This window comes from Cystoisospora suis (assembly GCF_002600585.1).
Source record: "Cystoisospora suis strain Wien I chromosome Unknown contig_1685, whole genome shotgun sequence".
NCBI lineage: Eukaryota > Apicomplexa > Conoidasida > Eucoccidiorida > Sarcocystidae > Cystoisospora > Cystoisospora suis.
This window is the reverse complement of record NW_027154485.1, coordinates 1-16,075: the sequence shown is the minus strand read 5'-3', so window position 1 is coordinate 16,075 and position 16,075 is coordinate 1. Positions and strand designations below refer to the sequence as shown.

At 55.1% G+C, this 16,075-nt stretch overlaps 3 protein-coding genes across 3 annotated transcripts; all 3 read right to left on the bottom strand.

Moving 5' to 3' along the window:
- Positions 1 to 155: 155 nt before the first annotated feature.
- Positions 156 to 4,949, bottom strand: CSUI_003726 (40s ribosomal protein). The gene is made up of 8 exons (XM_068063921.1): positions 4,826 to 4,949; positions 4,056 to 4,276; positions 3,096 to 3,331; positions 2,790 to 3,006; positions 2,082 to 2,682; positions 1,461 to 1,555; positions 764 to 1,073; positions 156 to 628 (listed from the first exon to the last, which is right to left on the bottom strand). Exons 1-5 carry the CDS (start codon positions 4,830 to 4,832, stop codon positions 2,533 to 2,535), a joined length of 831 nt encoding a protein of 276 aa, XP_067924099.1. The 5' UTR covers positions 4,833 to 4,949; the 3' UTR covers positions 156 to 628; positions 764 to 1,073; positions 1,461 to 1,555; positions 2,082 to 2,532.
- Positions 4,950 to 5,820: 871 nt separating this feature from the next.
- Positions 5,821 to 10,773, bottom strand: CSUI_003725 (uncharacterized protein). Its single transcript, XM_068063920.1, has 7 exons — positions 9,088 to 10,773; positions 8,554 to 8,837; positions 8,018 to 8,357; positions 7,575 to 7,667; positions 6,984 to 7,207; positions 6,583 to 6,716; positions 5,821 to 6,247 (listed from the first exon to the last, which is right to left on the bottom strand). Exons 1-7 carry the CDS (start codon positions 9,155 to 9,157, stop codon positions 6,154 to 6,156), a joined length of 1,239 nt encoding a protein of 412 aa, XP_067924098.1. The 5' UTR covers positions 9,158 to 10,773; the 3' UTR covers positions 5,821 to 6,153.
- Positions 10,774 to 11,377: 604 nt separating this feature from the next.
- On the bottom strand, positions 11,378 to 15,443 carry CSUI_003724 (programmed cell death). Its single transcript, XM_068063919.1, has 9 exons — positions 14,826 to 15,443; positions 14,338 to 14,420; positions 12,691 to 13,475; positions 12,484 to 12,523; positions 12,327 to 12,380; positions 12,182 to 12,227; positions 11,827 to 12,035; positions 11,667 to 11,740; positions 11,378 to 11,571 (listed from the first exon to the last, which is right to left on the bottom strand). Exons 1-9 carry the CDS (start codon positions 14,937 to 14,939, stop codon positions 11,504 to 11,506), a joined length of 1,473 nt encoding a protein of 490 aa, XP_067924097.1. The 5' UTR covers positions 14,940 to 15,443; the 3' UTR covers positions 11,378 to 11,503.
- Positions 15,444 to 16,075: the final 632 nt, after the last annotated feature.

Genomic DNA, 16,075 nt, shown 5'->3' with positions numbered 1-16,075 from the left:
GTGTCAAACCAGAGACGTTCGCAAGTTGTCAAGAAGCGACAAGCCGTGAGTCCGGTCTCGAAGGTCTTTTCTCTTCTTGAGGTTGCTTCCACTTTTCATCAACAACGCAATGTGCACACCTCTCCATCGGTAGTTCATGGTTGACGGTGCACGCTCTCCACAGTCCACACAAGCAGAGCAGCGCAGGGGACAGCGACTCAGTATTAAGGCAATCGCGTCCTGCATCGACAGTACCGCTGTTCGAAACAGCAGCACCGCTCAGTCTGGCATAGCCTCATAAATCACAACTGGTACCTTTGTCGGACAACAGTGTTGCAGCACGGGAGACAGGAGGGTTGTCGGAGATGCCGCGCTTTCGTCAAGCCCACAGCTGACTAGACCTTTGTGAAACGATGCACGATAGCATTTCGGCTGTGTGAAACCTCGGCTCGCTTATCTTCCTGTGCAGTGACCGCCGCCCGACTTCAGGCAAGCGCGTGTGGCACCGGTGCCGCTACATTGTGGTACCCGATCTTCCCGGCCTACTTCGCCCGTTTCTCAGAGTGTCAAGCAGAAAACGGTACATCTGTCCGGCAGTCACCGGCAACGTCAGCGTTCATGTGGCACGGTGAGGGGAAGCACGGTCAGCCTGATGGGTAGCACGCACGCACGCATTGATCATGCATCCGAGGTGCCGTTAAGGATAAACAGCGACTCATCGCCCTGTGGGGGAGCAACCATCTGGAGTTTGGATTTATTGGTAGTAGGGGGGCGCGCGTCTTACCCTTGCCATGTTGGCCATTGCGGCAGACAGCTTCCCCACCAAGTCTGCCTGCTTTTCCGCATCTCCACTTGCTCTTGCCTCGTCAATGCCCCTCCGCAGATCTTCCAGCTGTTGCATTCTTTGCCCGACCTGGCGGCGTTTTTCCCGTATCTGGAGCAAACGCTCTCCCGCGTCGTCATACCTGCCGGAGGTCTTGCTGGTAGGCTGAGACGCATCTCCTTCAGGGAACTTACATGCCGGCAACGTCGTTCAGCAAGGACGCTGCACGCCTTGCCACCTCATTGTTCTTGGCTCCCCACATCATTGCTCCCTAAGGGCACTCAAAAATACAGAACCTGTTTCACTTCGCTACACGCTGACACAGCTTACGTGGTCGGCAAGTATCTGCCAGTCACCCGCAGGCCGGTGAGTATCCAGGAGCTGCCTGTAGCAGACAGTAACACCAATATTTCGGAATGTGAGCTCTGCAAACAGCCTCACGCCATGTGCTTCATTGCTAGGTGCAGGCTTATGGATGCCTCGTTTCTGAGCTTTGTTGCTTCGGCGACATCACCAGTTTGCTCTGAAGAGGGCCCTGTTACTCGAACACACGATTGCTTGAGCAATGCCGTCTGAGTTACCAGCTTCAGTTGCTCTTCCCTGCGGATGCAATACTGTCGACATGTACTTGACACACACACATCCCAGTCTAGCGTACCAGGTACATAATCGCCTCCGGTATGAGCTTCCGTGTGTCCACTGCAGACTCTCGGCCGGGCAAGTCATGAACTGCTTCCATTGCTGCCTGCCAGACTGCAAATGCATTGGCAGGATCTGCAGACAAAGCTGCGTTCATGTTGGGATGACACCGACCACACCACCTCTTTACCAGAGAGTTCCTCCAGAAGCTTTCGCTGGCGCTCCGGTATTTCATTCTCCACGTGACTGGCACGCTCGGGCAGGGGATACAGCATGTTCAAAAAAGCATTCAAGTACCCTGCGGGAGAACCTTTCCAGCGTCAGTCCCCGCACGCCCCATTTGAATCTCACCGCTGAAGGCCGTCACTTCCTTCATGAAAGAGGAAGTGTTGTGTGTCTCATTCGACTGCATGGACAGAGCGTCCGCAGCAGCGACCCAACAGAGGATAAACAAAACCTTCATTTTGTCAAATAGCGGTTCCTAGTACTTTGGGAGCAGCCAATACTAGGGCGAAGCACTCTAGGAGCAGCGCGTTCGCAGGCGGTTTAACACCCTAACCACCGTGCGCTTCTAGTGTAGTGACACCGCAGCTCGCCCGATACCGGACCCTCATTCTCGCTCGAAGTGTTAACTTCTCACTCGTCAAATTCCCTTTCTTCTCTTGCCTCCTATGCGCCAGAGGAACGCACACTGAAGGCCGGCGCTCCGACTGCTAGTCAAGATGTGTTTCGCCATCCGCAGTTAGGCGATTTCTGTCGTGAGAGCTTGTCAAGCTGTGCGAGACGAGTAAGAACCCGCCTAGGGCGTCGTCGCAGAACAGCCGCCTCAGTCGGTGGACTTATACTTGTACCATCTGTAACAGGCGAACGCCGGCAGTGCTGTCGACATGCGTTCCGAGAAATCGATCACAGCAGACCGAACGCACCCGGATCCGTCGTAAGCAGCAGGAGCTGAGAGAATCCTCACTGCCGGACACGAACGAGAGCTAGACTAGTTAGGGTTACGCAGTTTTCAGGTAACTTCTGGACACACAACACGATAGCGATCGGTGAACGATAGCAGAACACACACCCTCCTTCGGCCTCGTGGCTCACGCAGCTGTCCGGGGCACAATGTTGTCTTTGGAAGTCTGTAAGAGGTAGTCCGACCACTCTTGATAAGGCGACTTCGTGTAAACTGTAGGGGCCCAAAGTTCGGGCGTGAGGTAACCGTAGGTCTTCCCAAGAGCATCGAAGAGAGCCTGCAACAACACACGCGATATGTCGTTACTCACCCAATAAATCTCTGAAAACCCGGCTCGCCACGCCATACTGCATGTCAGACATCGAACCGTGTGGTCCCGCTCACCTTCATGAAGTTTCCTCTGGTCTTCGTGGAACCCTTTGAGTTCGAGAAGCAGTCTTTAATTCCCGCAAAACCCAGAATCTTTTTCGTGGTGGGGGCACCGACGATATGTGTGCCACGGGGGGCCGGAATCAGGCGAACTCGGACTGAACCACAACGTCCGGACACCTTCATGGGGACTGTGTGAGGGTCGCCGATCTTGTTTCCCCAGTATCCACGTCTGCACAGAAATGAAGAACAACGGTCTGCAGATTCGAACAAGACCGTCGCCCTCGACAGGATTCTGCATGGAAGTGGAAACAGGCGTACCTGACGGGGACGAGACTCAGTTTCGCAGCGATGATGGCGCCGCGAATTGCAGTGGCAACTTCCTTCGCACATTTCACGCCGAGGCCGCAATGCCCATTGGAGTCTCCAACAGCAACGAAAGCCTTGAAACGCGTTCGCTGACCTGCGCGTGTTTGCTTCTGAACGGGCATGATCTTCATGACGTCATCCTTTAATGGCGCGACACACTCCCCCGGCTGGAAGAAATGGTCAATGATCTGCGTATTGCGGCACCAACATTTCACACACATTTAATAGCCTGGTTTCTATAGCTGCCTGTGACCTTAGATGCGCATTTTCTCAGGCAACGGAACCACCTGGCGCTCACATTGAATAAGCTTGGCCTCGCTCTGTCGGGAACTCGTCTCACACACTTAAGCCACAAATGGGGGGCGACAGAGGGAAAACGCCCCGGATACGCGCAACAAGACGCACATTCGCTTGGCCGTCTCAGAACAAAGCATTGCGGAATAGTAAGTCTCCTCATTCTCAAATATGGCAGGGGAATACGTGTATCGTCCCGACGACCTCAAGCCGAACACAAGGTGGACCATCGCTTCTGTCAGAACAAAGCATTGCGGAATACTAAAGGTATCCTCATCCTAACGTTCGGCAGGGGAATTCGAGGATCATCCCAGAAGCGCCCGTCACAGCGAACCGTGAAAGAACGGGTCTGCTACGAACCCACATCACACCGTCATGTATCGAACCAGAGAACCAGTGATGCCATCCGTGAAACACACGACAATCAAACATTCACTCACTTCGCCTTCAGCTCTTATAATCCCACAAGAATGACACCGGCTAAGGACCCGTAGACACCACATCGACAGCGCAAGTACAATTACGATGAGTAGTCAGACGACAATCGCTAACAGACTGGATGTGCAGACCTAGACCTACGAAAAAAGAAGCTGGTGCGTACACGAGCGCCCACCGTACAGAAACGAGTGTCGAACTGACCTGGTACTCCTTAATCGGCAAGGAGTGCAGATACACCTCCTCGATGGACGAGATTCTTCCATCGCGGACGAGGCGACCCAACTTCGTGATGGGCACCCAATCCTTCAAGTCGTCGTCGGGCCCTCCTCGGCCTCGCCCGCGGCCACGTCCTCGGCCCCGACCTCCTCCCCGCCCGAAGCCCCGTCCAAAGCTGCCGCGCTCTGGATGAAATCACACGCATTTGCCGGGAGAAAAACGCAGAACTAGTTTGCAAGGCCGGTCCTGCCCACCACGCCTGACTGTGCTGAACGTTTTTAAGAGGAAAAAACATTCACTTGATACCGTATCTCTAAGACCGGGAGGCGCTGACGCGACGACACAACAGTACCACGGTGGTATAGCAGTCCTTTTCGCGCGCTAAGCCAACGTGCAACACATAAGTGCGCTTCTTGGTTGAAGATACAAATACCGAACAGCCGACTGCGCGGCTGCCGCCACTGAAGCGCCGTAGTTACACGGAGGGCTACGCCGCGCCCGTCTTGGACGACCCCTCAACTCACACTTCTCCATGCGGCAACCACCTGGAGTTGAACTATCGAGGTGGCCGCCTAAAATAAGTGAAACCTTTACAGAGTGTTGTCTTCTTCGCACGAACAGTCAGGATTCCTACTCGCGGCCCCCACAACGCGAGAGGTGAGAGTTTGCACGCTTGTCGATGTGGGGACCGGGACGCCTAACACTTCGTGCACAAAAGCCTAAAAAGCTCTCACCTGCCATTGTAGTTCGGGGGGTCGAAAGACGTTCAGCAAAAGCACAGCGACATTTTAATGCCGGGAGAGGAGATATCAGCCTTCGCTTCGTTCCCCTGGGAACCCGTCGTATGATGGAGGCTCATGCGCCTGTGGTCGTTCCGAGTACCTCGCACATGCCACCATCGTCGTACCGAACGTACGCAGCCGCGACCTGCTCTGGTGATGCAGTCTCATCAGGGCAGCTGATTCTTTTCGTTCTTTACTGCGCATGCCATTGCATGCAAACAAGATAGCTCCACTGGGGAAGCGCTCGGCATCGCAAATCCAAACTGGTCACCAGCATTCCAACCATGTTCAAAAGAATGGGGCTCCGTCGGAGCTGTGGGGGGTGTCCTCCCAACGAGGCCACGCTGGCTCTAATGTGATGTAATGCTTTCCCAGGCCGAGGGTAATGACACCTGCAACGGTGAACTGCAGCGCTCCGAAGGAGGCCTGGCTTTCATGGTCAGCGCCGCCGCAACCCACGGGACAGAATTTTATGACGAGTCCGCGATCACCGGAATACACAGCAGACACCAGCATCACTGCGGGTACGAACACCAGCCTCGTTAAGGAAGGCGCGGAGCTGCCTAAAGAGGGAACATCACGTGCACGTGCTCCAGTGAGAAGTGCGTAACAGAAATCCGTGGGTGGGAGAGGCATAACATGCTACTCATTACCGGTGAGGCGACTGAGCTATTTCGGGGAGCGGGCGGAGTGTAGGCGGCGGTTGTCTCCTAACGTTTGAGAGTTTCACGCCACTGCTTCACGCAGGCCGTTTTACTTCTCTGAGCACCAGCGCGTGCTGCGTCGCACGTGGACGCGCGCAACGGCCCAGGGAGACGCTACAGTTACTTTTCTACTCTACCAAAGGGATCGCGCTTGAATATACTCTGCCCAGGACCTCGCCACGTCCACCCAGACGGCGGAAGAAGGCACTCTGACAAACTCGAAAGCGTTGTGAAAGAACAGTTGAGCTTCGTCTGTGCTGATATAAGACATCCAGAAACCATTCACGATATTAAGAAGTATCGTTAGTATCCAAAAAAATTCGTCCTGCAATGTACCAGGATTAGAAGGACTGGCCACGCAATTCGCCGTTGTCACTGTCTTTGCCTCGCCGTCCACCCCCAAGGAGCGACTGCTGTGGCAGCCGCGAGGTACGTCTGTCCCCTGGCCAGTGCACGACCGCCGACTTTTCAAAACAGAAAATACACCCAAAAGAAAGCAATCCGCCTCCCGCCCAACGCTTGGCAGCGACACCACGCATCCAAACGCCATGCGCACGGGTTCAAGGGCGTGTCATGTCAAGCAGCAGCTACCATGTCCGCGCTCTCTCGAACGATGGTTCCACGCACAGGAGCTGGAGTGTTAGTTTCTTCCTCTCTCTGACCTGTCAGACTAAAGTTCAGGACACGGAAATACCACCACAGAGCAACAGATGCAGTCTGCCGACGTCTGGCACTCGAGGGCGTGTGAGGGGCAGGGGGGCCGGGCGGTCCACTCTGAAGCAAGGGAAGAGTCAGGGAGAGTTGCGTTTCCCCACCCACGACCTCGCAAGGCGCGGGAGCACATACACTTTAGAGACGTTCGAGCGCAAGCCTGTAGTGACGTCACAGATGAACCGCAACCTAGATAGCGCGAGGCAGCTGGCTGTACTGCAGGCCTCACAAGAGCAGGCCGGAAACACAGGACGCGGCTGTTCATCCAGGAGAAAGAGCTCGAGAATGGCTTACCGCAGACGCACGACAGCACCATCAGAAGCGACCAGGGAGCTGCTCAGAACGAGGTCCACGAGCATATTGTCGGCCCGTTGACTGTTAGCAACTTTGCCCCCCTTCGAAGTGCTCCAAATACTCTCTAGCCATGTCTGCAGAGATACGCACAATCGCCCCGTCACCACGCGGTAACCACTGCAGCCCCAGGCTGCATGCTTTGCTGTGGAAGCCACAAGAAAGATGGGACTCAACAGACCGAGCTCACCAGTTGCAACGTTACTCAGCGAGCCTGCCAGACGAGCTCCTCACCCGCACTACACCTCCGCGCCACGACGAGCGGCCGCCGCAGGAACGGCAGTCACAGGAGTCCGCGACACTTGTCATTCACGTATTCGAATGCCCGCGAAACTGTGTCTTACCTTGACTTCCCACGTCGGGCCTGTGACGGGATGCAGTGTCGGGTGCTCGTAGTGGTGGAGATACCGCTGAACCTCAAGCGCTTTCTTGTCCTCGTTCCAAGTGAGGCGCCCGAAGCCTTTGCTTCCCCACACTGTTAACGAAAAAATATTCGTCTTGCTGATCAGGTCCACCGTAAGCGCCACACTGGCGCCCTTCAAGAAGTGCAGTTGCCCACAGAGGGTAGCTGAAGCAGTGGCAACGGTCCGACGTCGCTATACTTATTGTAAGAAAGAAGAACATCCAGAAGCCTTTAGGCGGCGCGGAGCACGCAGCGGCTCACCTCCCCCACGCCGCAAGAATACAGAGATATACCAGAACATTAGAAGGGGTTGAGTATTCTCGTTGGTATGTCAGCCGTCGAAGCCACAAAGAAAAGTCACTAATTTGTCTAACATTTGTTTTTTTCTTCCTAAATTGCCTTCTCAGCATAGATTGTGTTTATGTCAGATCATTTTGAAAGCCATGACGGCGCAACATGCCCAGGAACTCGGTGCGCAAGGGGAGTGAAAAAGAGGAGGTTTCTCATAAAACGCAGCAGCCAGGGCACTTACCGTTCGTTCCACGGACAGCAGAGAGTGAGGTCACGTCACCAAGAAGGTGACGGAGCAAGCTGCTATAGCAAGTGCAGACGGACAGCAACAAGTCTGCAGCAGAAAGCAATCCACAAGACTACGTCCCCAAAGATGGGCCTTCCTGAGTGACAGAAAAAATCGCTGCTGCCTCGCGTGGCCGTACTTCTGAACAACCGGAGAACTTGGGCCTCTCCCGATTGGTTCGAGCAGCTGCTCTCTTTCTCTGAGGTAAGCGGTGAATCTGTAGATCCGCGTGCAACCACAAAGGACTAATACATCCGTCTCCCGTGGCGTCACCGCTCCCAAGAAAAAAGCAAAGTGTCGTAGTGTTTATGTGAGATTCACTTTGGCTCCTTTCTGTCAGAAAAAAATAATGAATATTCTCTCAGCATATGGCACAACAGCGTTGCGCGGCGTCTCACCTCGTTGCTGAGCGGGGGTTCGCGGAGTTCTCTTGCCACCGAAACTGCCGGCGCTTGTCACTGTAACGCTCTGGACCATCGACGACGCAACAAGCTCTCCTGCCACGATTGTGCCCAAATCTTTGAGAATAGCTTGGAGCTTGGAAACAGCCACTTCGTTCTTGAATGGACTGCAACAGCCCCATACACCGGGTATACCCGCTTTCTGATCTGAGGGCGCAACACTAGCACTGTGGAGAGAAGCGAGTTGCCTCAGAATCGACGGATCAAAAGAGGGAAGGTTCGCGGAGAAGACGTGCTTGCACGGACATCGTCGAAACAGCTGCTCCAACACGACAGTCTGTATCCAAGAGAAACCGCAGTGGACATCCAGCTAGAAAACTCTTCCAGTCGGGTCCAGTGTGCAGATTTCACCAGCTAACACCGGCCCAAGCCATGTGCGCTTAGATGTCTGAGCCACTGAGTTATTTGCACAAGGCTTTGAGAGCCACCCGGTCGGAGATGACGAACAACGACAAGGGCAAGGGACGGCTTACATGCGAGTCGGGAGGCAATACCAGGAGAAACGCATCGACATCTGCACGCTGGAGAAGTGCATCCAGACCGCTGGACCTTGACCCATGTGGCTTGATAGACGGCCTACGGTCCCTGCCGATCATGCTCAGATCGGCTGTGTCTTCCCAGTATGCCTTTACTGAGCCATCTCCGGTGGGCATGAGCACTGACGCTACGGCCGTAGCTTCCTCCTTTTCGCGAGCCCAAGAAGCAACCACGTCAAACGCTGGAGACTGAAGAAGCATGACTGCCCAATAGCTCGCCACTGAGGTTAACACACAGAAAAGCCACCCGCAGGGTCCATTGAATCTAGGCCATCACAAAGTAGAGTTGGAGAGACACGACGCGCACATGAAAACACACACTGGACTGCGAGCACAGCTAACTCAGTCACGTGTCTCGAGTCGACCTTGTGCTCGTTCTGACTGGAGCGGGTGAACAGGCTACCATCACAGCGGCCGCTAGCCCACCGGAATCAAAGACACGACTCCTGTACAGCTCAGAGAACGTCGTACCAGAGTTTCCTTCTCCGCACAGAGCGAGCCGCAAGGCCGGATAAGTTCTGCTACCTGCATCGACCTCCATGTTGCCCTTGGACGTTATTTCTCCACTAGTTGCTCGGGAGTGCTGTCAGTGAACGACACGACATCCTTCGCGTACGAATCCTCCTCACACAGATGCGCGAGACGGGGAAGCCGGTCAAAGGAATTTCAGACGAGATGCAGGAAGCGGAACGGTACTTCCGACACACGCTCGTCCGAGTGCCGCTCTTGCTGCACGCTGCTTCCGTGACCTGTTTAGACAATAGTCTTTGTCCGCCGGCGAAATTAAGAGCATGAAGTGCCACGCAACAATGACGGCGGTCAACGACCCCCCCGGTGCTCAACCAAACTGGCGGACTCATGCAGACGCAAGACACGGGGATAGACAAAGCCGGCCGCGACCCGCGTGAGACGAAAGCGGAAGAGAACGCGGTAGAAGGCCAGCACGTCCAATGTGCTTTAAAGAACGACACAAGAATTGCCACAAAAGCGAGGGTCCAAGCTCCAGCGGTACGCCGCGCATTGTGGTTCTCTCGCCCGGCACCGGGTCGCTGCGAGCGCTTGCTGATACGCGCATGCAGGGGACAGCAACACGGTGGGCCTGGGAGGCGTTGCAGTCCCACGGAGAGGTCGGAATTCACAAATGGAATCGTCCATATCTTTGCAATCCCACATGAAAGCGAAGCATCGCAGGAGGCCTCCTCACACTGTGTCGAATGGGTATTCTAACCATGACAAAATTTAGCTGACAAACGACTACAATTGAGGGCGCGCACGGAATTGAACCATGAACCTGCCGATCTGCAGTCGGCTGCTCTACCATTGAGCTACACACCCTGACGAAACAGGGGCGCACTCCTTGCTAGCAAGGTAGGTATGACCCGTCACAGTAGTTCGGCAATCCGGACGCACCGGCATCCTCGCTTACGGGTTCTTTCCTTCGCGACACCAGCAGCCGCGGGGTACGAAGCTCGGTCCTTTCCGCGAGTTTTCGTTTTCGCCAGTCTGCTGCCCACACCGACAGCTGCTGAGACCGTCTAGCGTCGTCCGCTTGGTTACTCTTTCCGTTTCTGGGCGAGAAATCTAATTTCAGGATTCCTTTGACGTGTCCGTACACCTGACCGGCTGCCCGCTCTCTAGGGGAGCAAGACAGGCAACAGGACAGACCCCCTTCTGCCAAGGCAACAGGCTAGTATCCGCTCGAGACGCTGGAATGGCTTTCCAGGTTCGCCTCGTTTATTTCAATGGCGCCTCTCGTGGTCCGATTCTTAGCTTCTCTGAACTGGATTGCGGCAACATCCCTCACATCGAACCAGCTGAAGCAACGCCCTACTGAGGACTTCGCTTTCTTTGCCGTCGAATCTGCCGACAGTTCTTTAGAGGTTTCAAAACAGTGCCATCTAACATACTGGGCAGAAGGGGATTCTGAGGATCCGTGCCGGCAAGGCTGCTCACGAGGCGAGGGTGTACATCTTGGCCTCAACGTCCTGCGCGGTCGGTTTCTTTTTTCTCTAGCCGATCAAAACAACACACTATGTCTTCACCGTTCAGGGCTACGCGCCTCCACTACTTACTACGTTACGGTCATATGTCCTGCCTCTCGAACGTCTGCTGAACCAGCTGCGTGGTCCCTCAGCACGCTCTTTCCAGAGCGGCCGGAGACTCTTCGGGTATCCCGCCCGTCAGACACTCGTGCTGTGGGGCGCCTGCTAATCACACCGGAGCCGCCCACAGCACCTGAAGCCTTTCCTGATGCAGAATCTGTACACCTCAGCAGGTGAGAGTGTTGCAGATCCACACGCTTGATGCGGAACTGACTCCTGCCTTTCTTTCAGAAGGGGTCGCAGGAAGTTGCACTGGTCGCCCCTGCTGGTGAGGAGTATTCGAGACCGCTTCTTCACGCAGCTGTCACGACCTTGGAACGTGGACGGGCGCGCACAACCCAAAACCAGGTTTTCATCGAACGTGCCGACCGTTGCCATAGCAGTGCTGATTTTGCTCGAATCGTGTCTCCTATTTTATTACAAACAGCTACGTCAGGAGAGGGCTCTTCTTTGTGCAGCAGAGAAGGCCGTGGCGGAGGCTAAACAAACCACCTCCATCGAACTCGAAAGCTTCAACATTTTTTGAAGGATACTTCACAACATCAGCGTTCTAGAACTTTAGCATCCGCAAACGGTACTGTCGTGCTGACGTAGTGTACAAAGCGCGGCCACAGTCAGCAGCCTTTTCTGAATATCGCACCAAAAAACCAGGACAAACCTCGCGGCCTTCAGTTCGTGAGATAGCAGAGTAGGCTGGAGTGCAGGAGAAACGCGGCGCTTTGTTCGCCACAGTGACCGCTGCGAGCAATTGCCAACGCAGAACTCAGGCCGCAGTCTCTACTGGCCTACAGGCCTTCTTGCACAACCACAAATTCCCTGGTGTAGCCGCCGTCTGTTACACAGTCGTTAGCACCTGCACGACACGGTCAGTCACACCGGGCGAGTCATGACGGGTGCCTTCATGTGAACAACAAAACGGAACGTTCTCCCGGGGCCCGTGGAACTTACAGGTAAAGACCACAACAACTCCCCAGTTCAGATTAGTGCTGGAACGAAGAAGAGCTTCTTTGATGTGTGGACACCTGCAGAGTCAGAACCACCGCACGCCAAGATATGTGAGCTCGCAGACGGGCAATTGTCAGATCCGTAAAGGTGAAGAAAGACTCACTTTTGTTCGACCGCGTGGAGAAGCGTAGGCATGAGCTGCATCTCAAAGACTCTGCTTGCTCCACAGCAGTCACACCGTGGCGGGCTTCCTGACAACCCGCTCTCCGAAGACTCATTCCATTCGCGGATCCACAGCGGCTTCCCACTAAAACTATAACGAAGAATTTGCTGCGGCCACCTGCTCAAACGCCGCTGAAAAGCGCGCAGGATCTGGAGGGAAACTCCGCACAAGGACAATCAGCCAGTCACTACTCAAAGCACGACCGGATAGCAACCTACTCAGGTGGCTGCACGAAGTGACCCCCAGGCCAAGCCCCGTGCGATGGAACTTCGGGGCACGAGGAGGCTCGGCGTACCTTGTCTGTTCCTGCCTCGTACTGTTCCACGTCGAATGCTTCTCCGCTGTAGGGTGAAGGCAAAAGCGGCCAAGACCCATTTACTAAACACATCACGACAATTAGGAAACGACGAGAGTCACTACAGTGGTAGAGGCTCACTCACCCTAGGAAAGCCCGGTCACTCTCCTCCTCACGAGCCAAGGTGCTGTCATTCTCTCTGAGAAACACAAACACACCTGCCCACATCAACCGATTACCGAGATGCCAGCCTACTACGCTTCACCTCCGGTGTACTTTCCCCCTCGCCAAGCGGAACGTACCTACGCTGATAGTCATCCCACAACTCCTGCGCTCGGTTGGCTGCAGCACTCGCGGAGCATACACACAGGCAGACCTGTAGGACGCGACATCTCCGTCTCCTCGGCCCCCTATCCGGCAGGGTGCCGAGAGAAGCTGACCCTGGTTGCCCAAAGGAACCTCGCGAGACTGGCAACGCGCGGTCGCCCCGCTCTTTTGTGTTGACTAACCTAAGCGCCGGTCGGCTGCAGATTCCTCAGCTGGCTCCTCATCAACATCCACGTAGTAGGCTGGCAGAAGCTGCCCTCCTGCATCAATGCCATCGGAAGACCTTGAAACTACACCTGTCTCAAAAGTGGTGTTAAGTTTCTGAGTCGAGCCGTGACGGTGCCCGTTCATTGCGCCGGAGGAAAGGGTAACAGTTGCTTTCTCTGCTTCTCCACTTCGGCGACATCGCGGGGTGCACACACTCGCCGGAGGCTGGTCTCCAGACGGCAACGAAACCGCTGGCGCCTCTTGAATGGGAAGGCAGGCGCTGTTCTGTTGAGCAGTGCTTAGACCCTCGCTCCTCGCCCTTTCGTCCTGTTTCGAAGTTGCGGAAGTTGAGGATGCCACAGTACCATTCCATAGTGTTGCTTGCTGTGCTGCTTTTTCCTTGTCCAGATCTACACAGGCAAAGGCGGCTTCCAGCCAGTCAATCGATGGATCGGAGCACCCAGACCACGTGTCTTCTGAGGGTCTATCACGCGTTACTCCTCCGCCTCCGGATTCCGAGTAACTGTCCCGCTCTGCAGGACATGTGTGTTTCCGCGCCCTCGTCTCTGCAATACAATGGGGAGCCGAATTCTCATGTGAACTGCGTCGAAACCCAGCTGCAGAAACTATTGATTCATCCGGCGCCGGGGGAAAAACGCCTCGGATGGCCGCCCAATTTGCCGCGTCGAGGGAGCACGTGCTCGTTCTGTGGCAGCCGAAAAGGTAGAGAGAGCGGCGATTAGCGGAGTAGGGAGTCGACCTGCACAGACAGCAATCCAGACCTGATTTCAGAAACAGATCCTGCGACTACGGAACCGTAGGTTCTGAATGGGATCACGCAGGGCTACACTAGGTCAGTTCTTGAGTCCGCTGAGTCGCAACGGAGGAACTGAGGACACTACTTCGGTCAGAAAAAACAAGGTACAAAGCCAGGATCTCATTCTCGACAATGCGGACAGACGGTCAGCTACTCGGCCGACGCGGTTCCCAAGGCCTGTCAAGCTAGGTTGTAACGGCAAATGCTCACTAAGCAATGCACATCCTTTTCCTCAGTACCTTTCCCGAGTCCTACGTAGCTCCACTACATGACACAACAAAAACTTAGCCTTCCTTCTTTGGACACGCATACAATTGCGAGCCCCTTGCGACCAGCCCTCGCTGGCGCCACCGAGCTCCACTTGGTTTGCATGGGAGGACGACTGAGAATCACTACACGCACACAACGGACAATTAGCTACCCGATGCCGCCTGCCGCCTCGACAGCTCGGAGTGGATGCTGGGAATTCACACTGTCCACAGAGGTAGTTGCGGACCCTGCACACGCTCTGGTACTTAGCAGACAAGAGCGTACGCACTTCGAGCCCACACCAGATCCTTTCTGTCTCGCAGGCATCGCGCGCCCAGGCGTCACTCTAATGCAGCGCGGCTTCACTAGTCACATATTCCACGTTACGTTACGTGCTCCTTGCGGATCTCGGGCACGCACAAGCCATGATGCTCCGCTCCCCAACTGGCGGTGTTTGCGACCCTGCGTCAGCCCGTCCGTCTTTTTGTGTCGGCGGTCACTTCCGAGCGGAAACTTGCAAGACGGCCGAGACGACGTAGCCCAGCAGTTCTCTTACAGCTGGCAGAGGAGGGAGAGATTCGCGCCGCATCGTGTACACCGGATAGGCCAGTCTTCGGGAGGCCTTTCAGTCAACCAGTGCTGCACGCAACAACATCGGAGCAAGTCCGGGAAGACGTTTTTCTCGCCTGGCGATATCGTTGGCGTACAATGCGCTGAGCTTCCACGGACGGTGCTTGACCATACCAGAAAAAAATGGGCACGTCATGACCCCATCTCGCCCGCTTTTCACAAACTCCGAACGATGACGGCAGGTTTTCGGTGGCCTGGCTGGAGCTCTTACGGGATCTACTTAAGAAGGAATACCTGAAGCGGCGATCCAAGATGAAGCCTTGGGCCAGCTTGTGTCACGCAGGTCATCTTCACATGCAGACACATAGCTACCTCCAGATATACCCTCTAGCCCGGGATAGCTTACAGACCAACAAACAGACACAGTATTGCTTCAGATGTCTCCGTAATAGGGGTAGAGATGCGCGTGCGTACCGGAGTCCCACCAATCTGGCTGACTTCCCAGGCCTTCGAGGTGTCAGCCGGAGAGACTCGATCGCCTAGGAAACCCAGGAGAACCGGTGGCTCGCGTGCGTCCGCTAGTGCCATGTAGGATACGCGTTGAGAGTGAAGGGGAAAAGCCCCGTCCAGCTTGGCAACAGAAGCCCTATCGAACACCCATGCGCCTTGACGCGGGCGGGCCTAGGCGGAGCTCTCGAAGAACACGCCTGAGCGAAGCGACCTTGGTGTACCCCGAGCAGGCGTGCCTATACGGGGGTACCTGCTATGCTAGGAAGAGATGATCCCAGAGTCAGCTCCACTGCCGACTGACCAGTCGTCACACCCGCATTGAATTCAAAAAGTCTGGTCCGTTACGTCACGAGAAGTAGAGAGTTGAACAAGAAACCGTGCCGCTGAAACAAAGAGCTGTATTGCAGAAATGTGATTCAGACACACTACGTGAGATGCAGAATGTGGCGCGTGCATTCAACTGGCAAAAGTTGGTCCAGGAAGTTGCGCGAACTCGTTAGACACCTTTCTCCGGAACTGCATACAAGAAGCTCTCTCCATGGAAAGCTTCTGGCGTCTCCTTGTTGACAGGGGTAAAGAATGTGCAGTGCGGACGAGACCCGGCTGTACACTTAGTTGGAAAAACGCAAGAAAGCCATGCCATGTTGCATGCGCATGCAGGGCATACACATGCATGAGACTGCTAGACATTTTGCCGGTCCAGGGCTACCAGCTGTCTCACAGCACCTGCCTTCTAAAAATTCACAGTCTGCAAAAGATGGTTCCGTTAGGCCTGGAAGGCTCCGGGTTGAAAGAGAACGAAAGGGATAAACACGTGACTTTCTGGTCCATCGTGAAGACGCTTGATGCCTCAGTGGTATGCACCACCCTGCACGTGAATCAATTTTTGTTGGAAGCACCTAAGAAAGCTAAGTGAGGCAGGGTGGGCAGCGCCTCGTAATTTGGATCATTAAAGTCGGCCCTTCGGCATAGAGCAACTGTAACGCCTCTGTTACGCTGGCACCTACGAGCCGTCAAGGCACGTACCTTTTGGTACGCGTGCCATGTGACGCAGGCGGCGTTTGAGCCATGAAAGTGTGGTGTCCACCTTCCGCAAACACGACTGTGTGCCGCTCGAGACTGGCGCGACTGTTGCCGAGTGTGGTGCCTGTGCGACCTCAACCGTCGGCACCTTACCACGGTTCGCCGGTGCCACGAACTGCGGTAACGGCTTC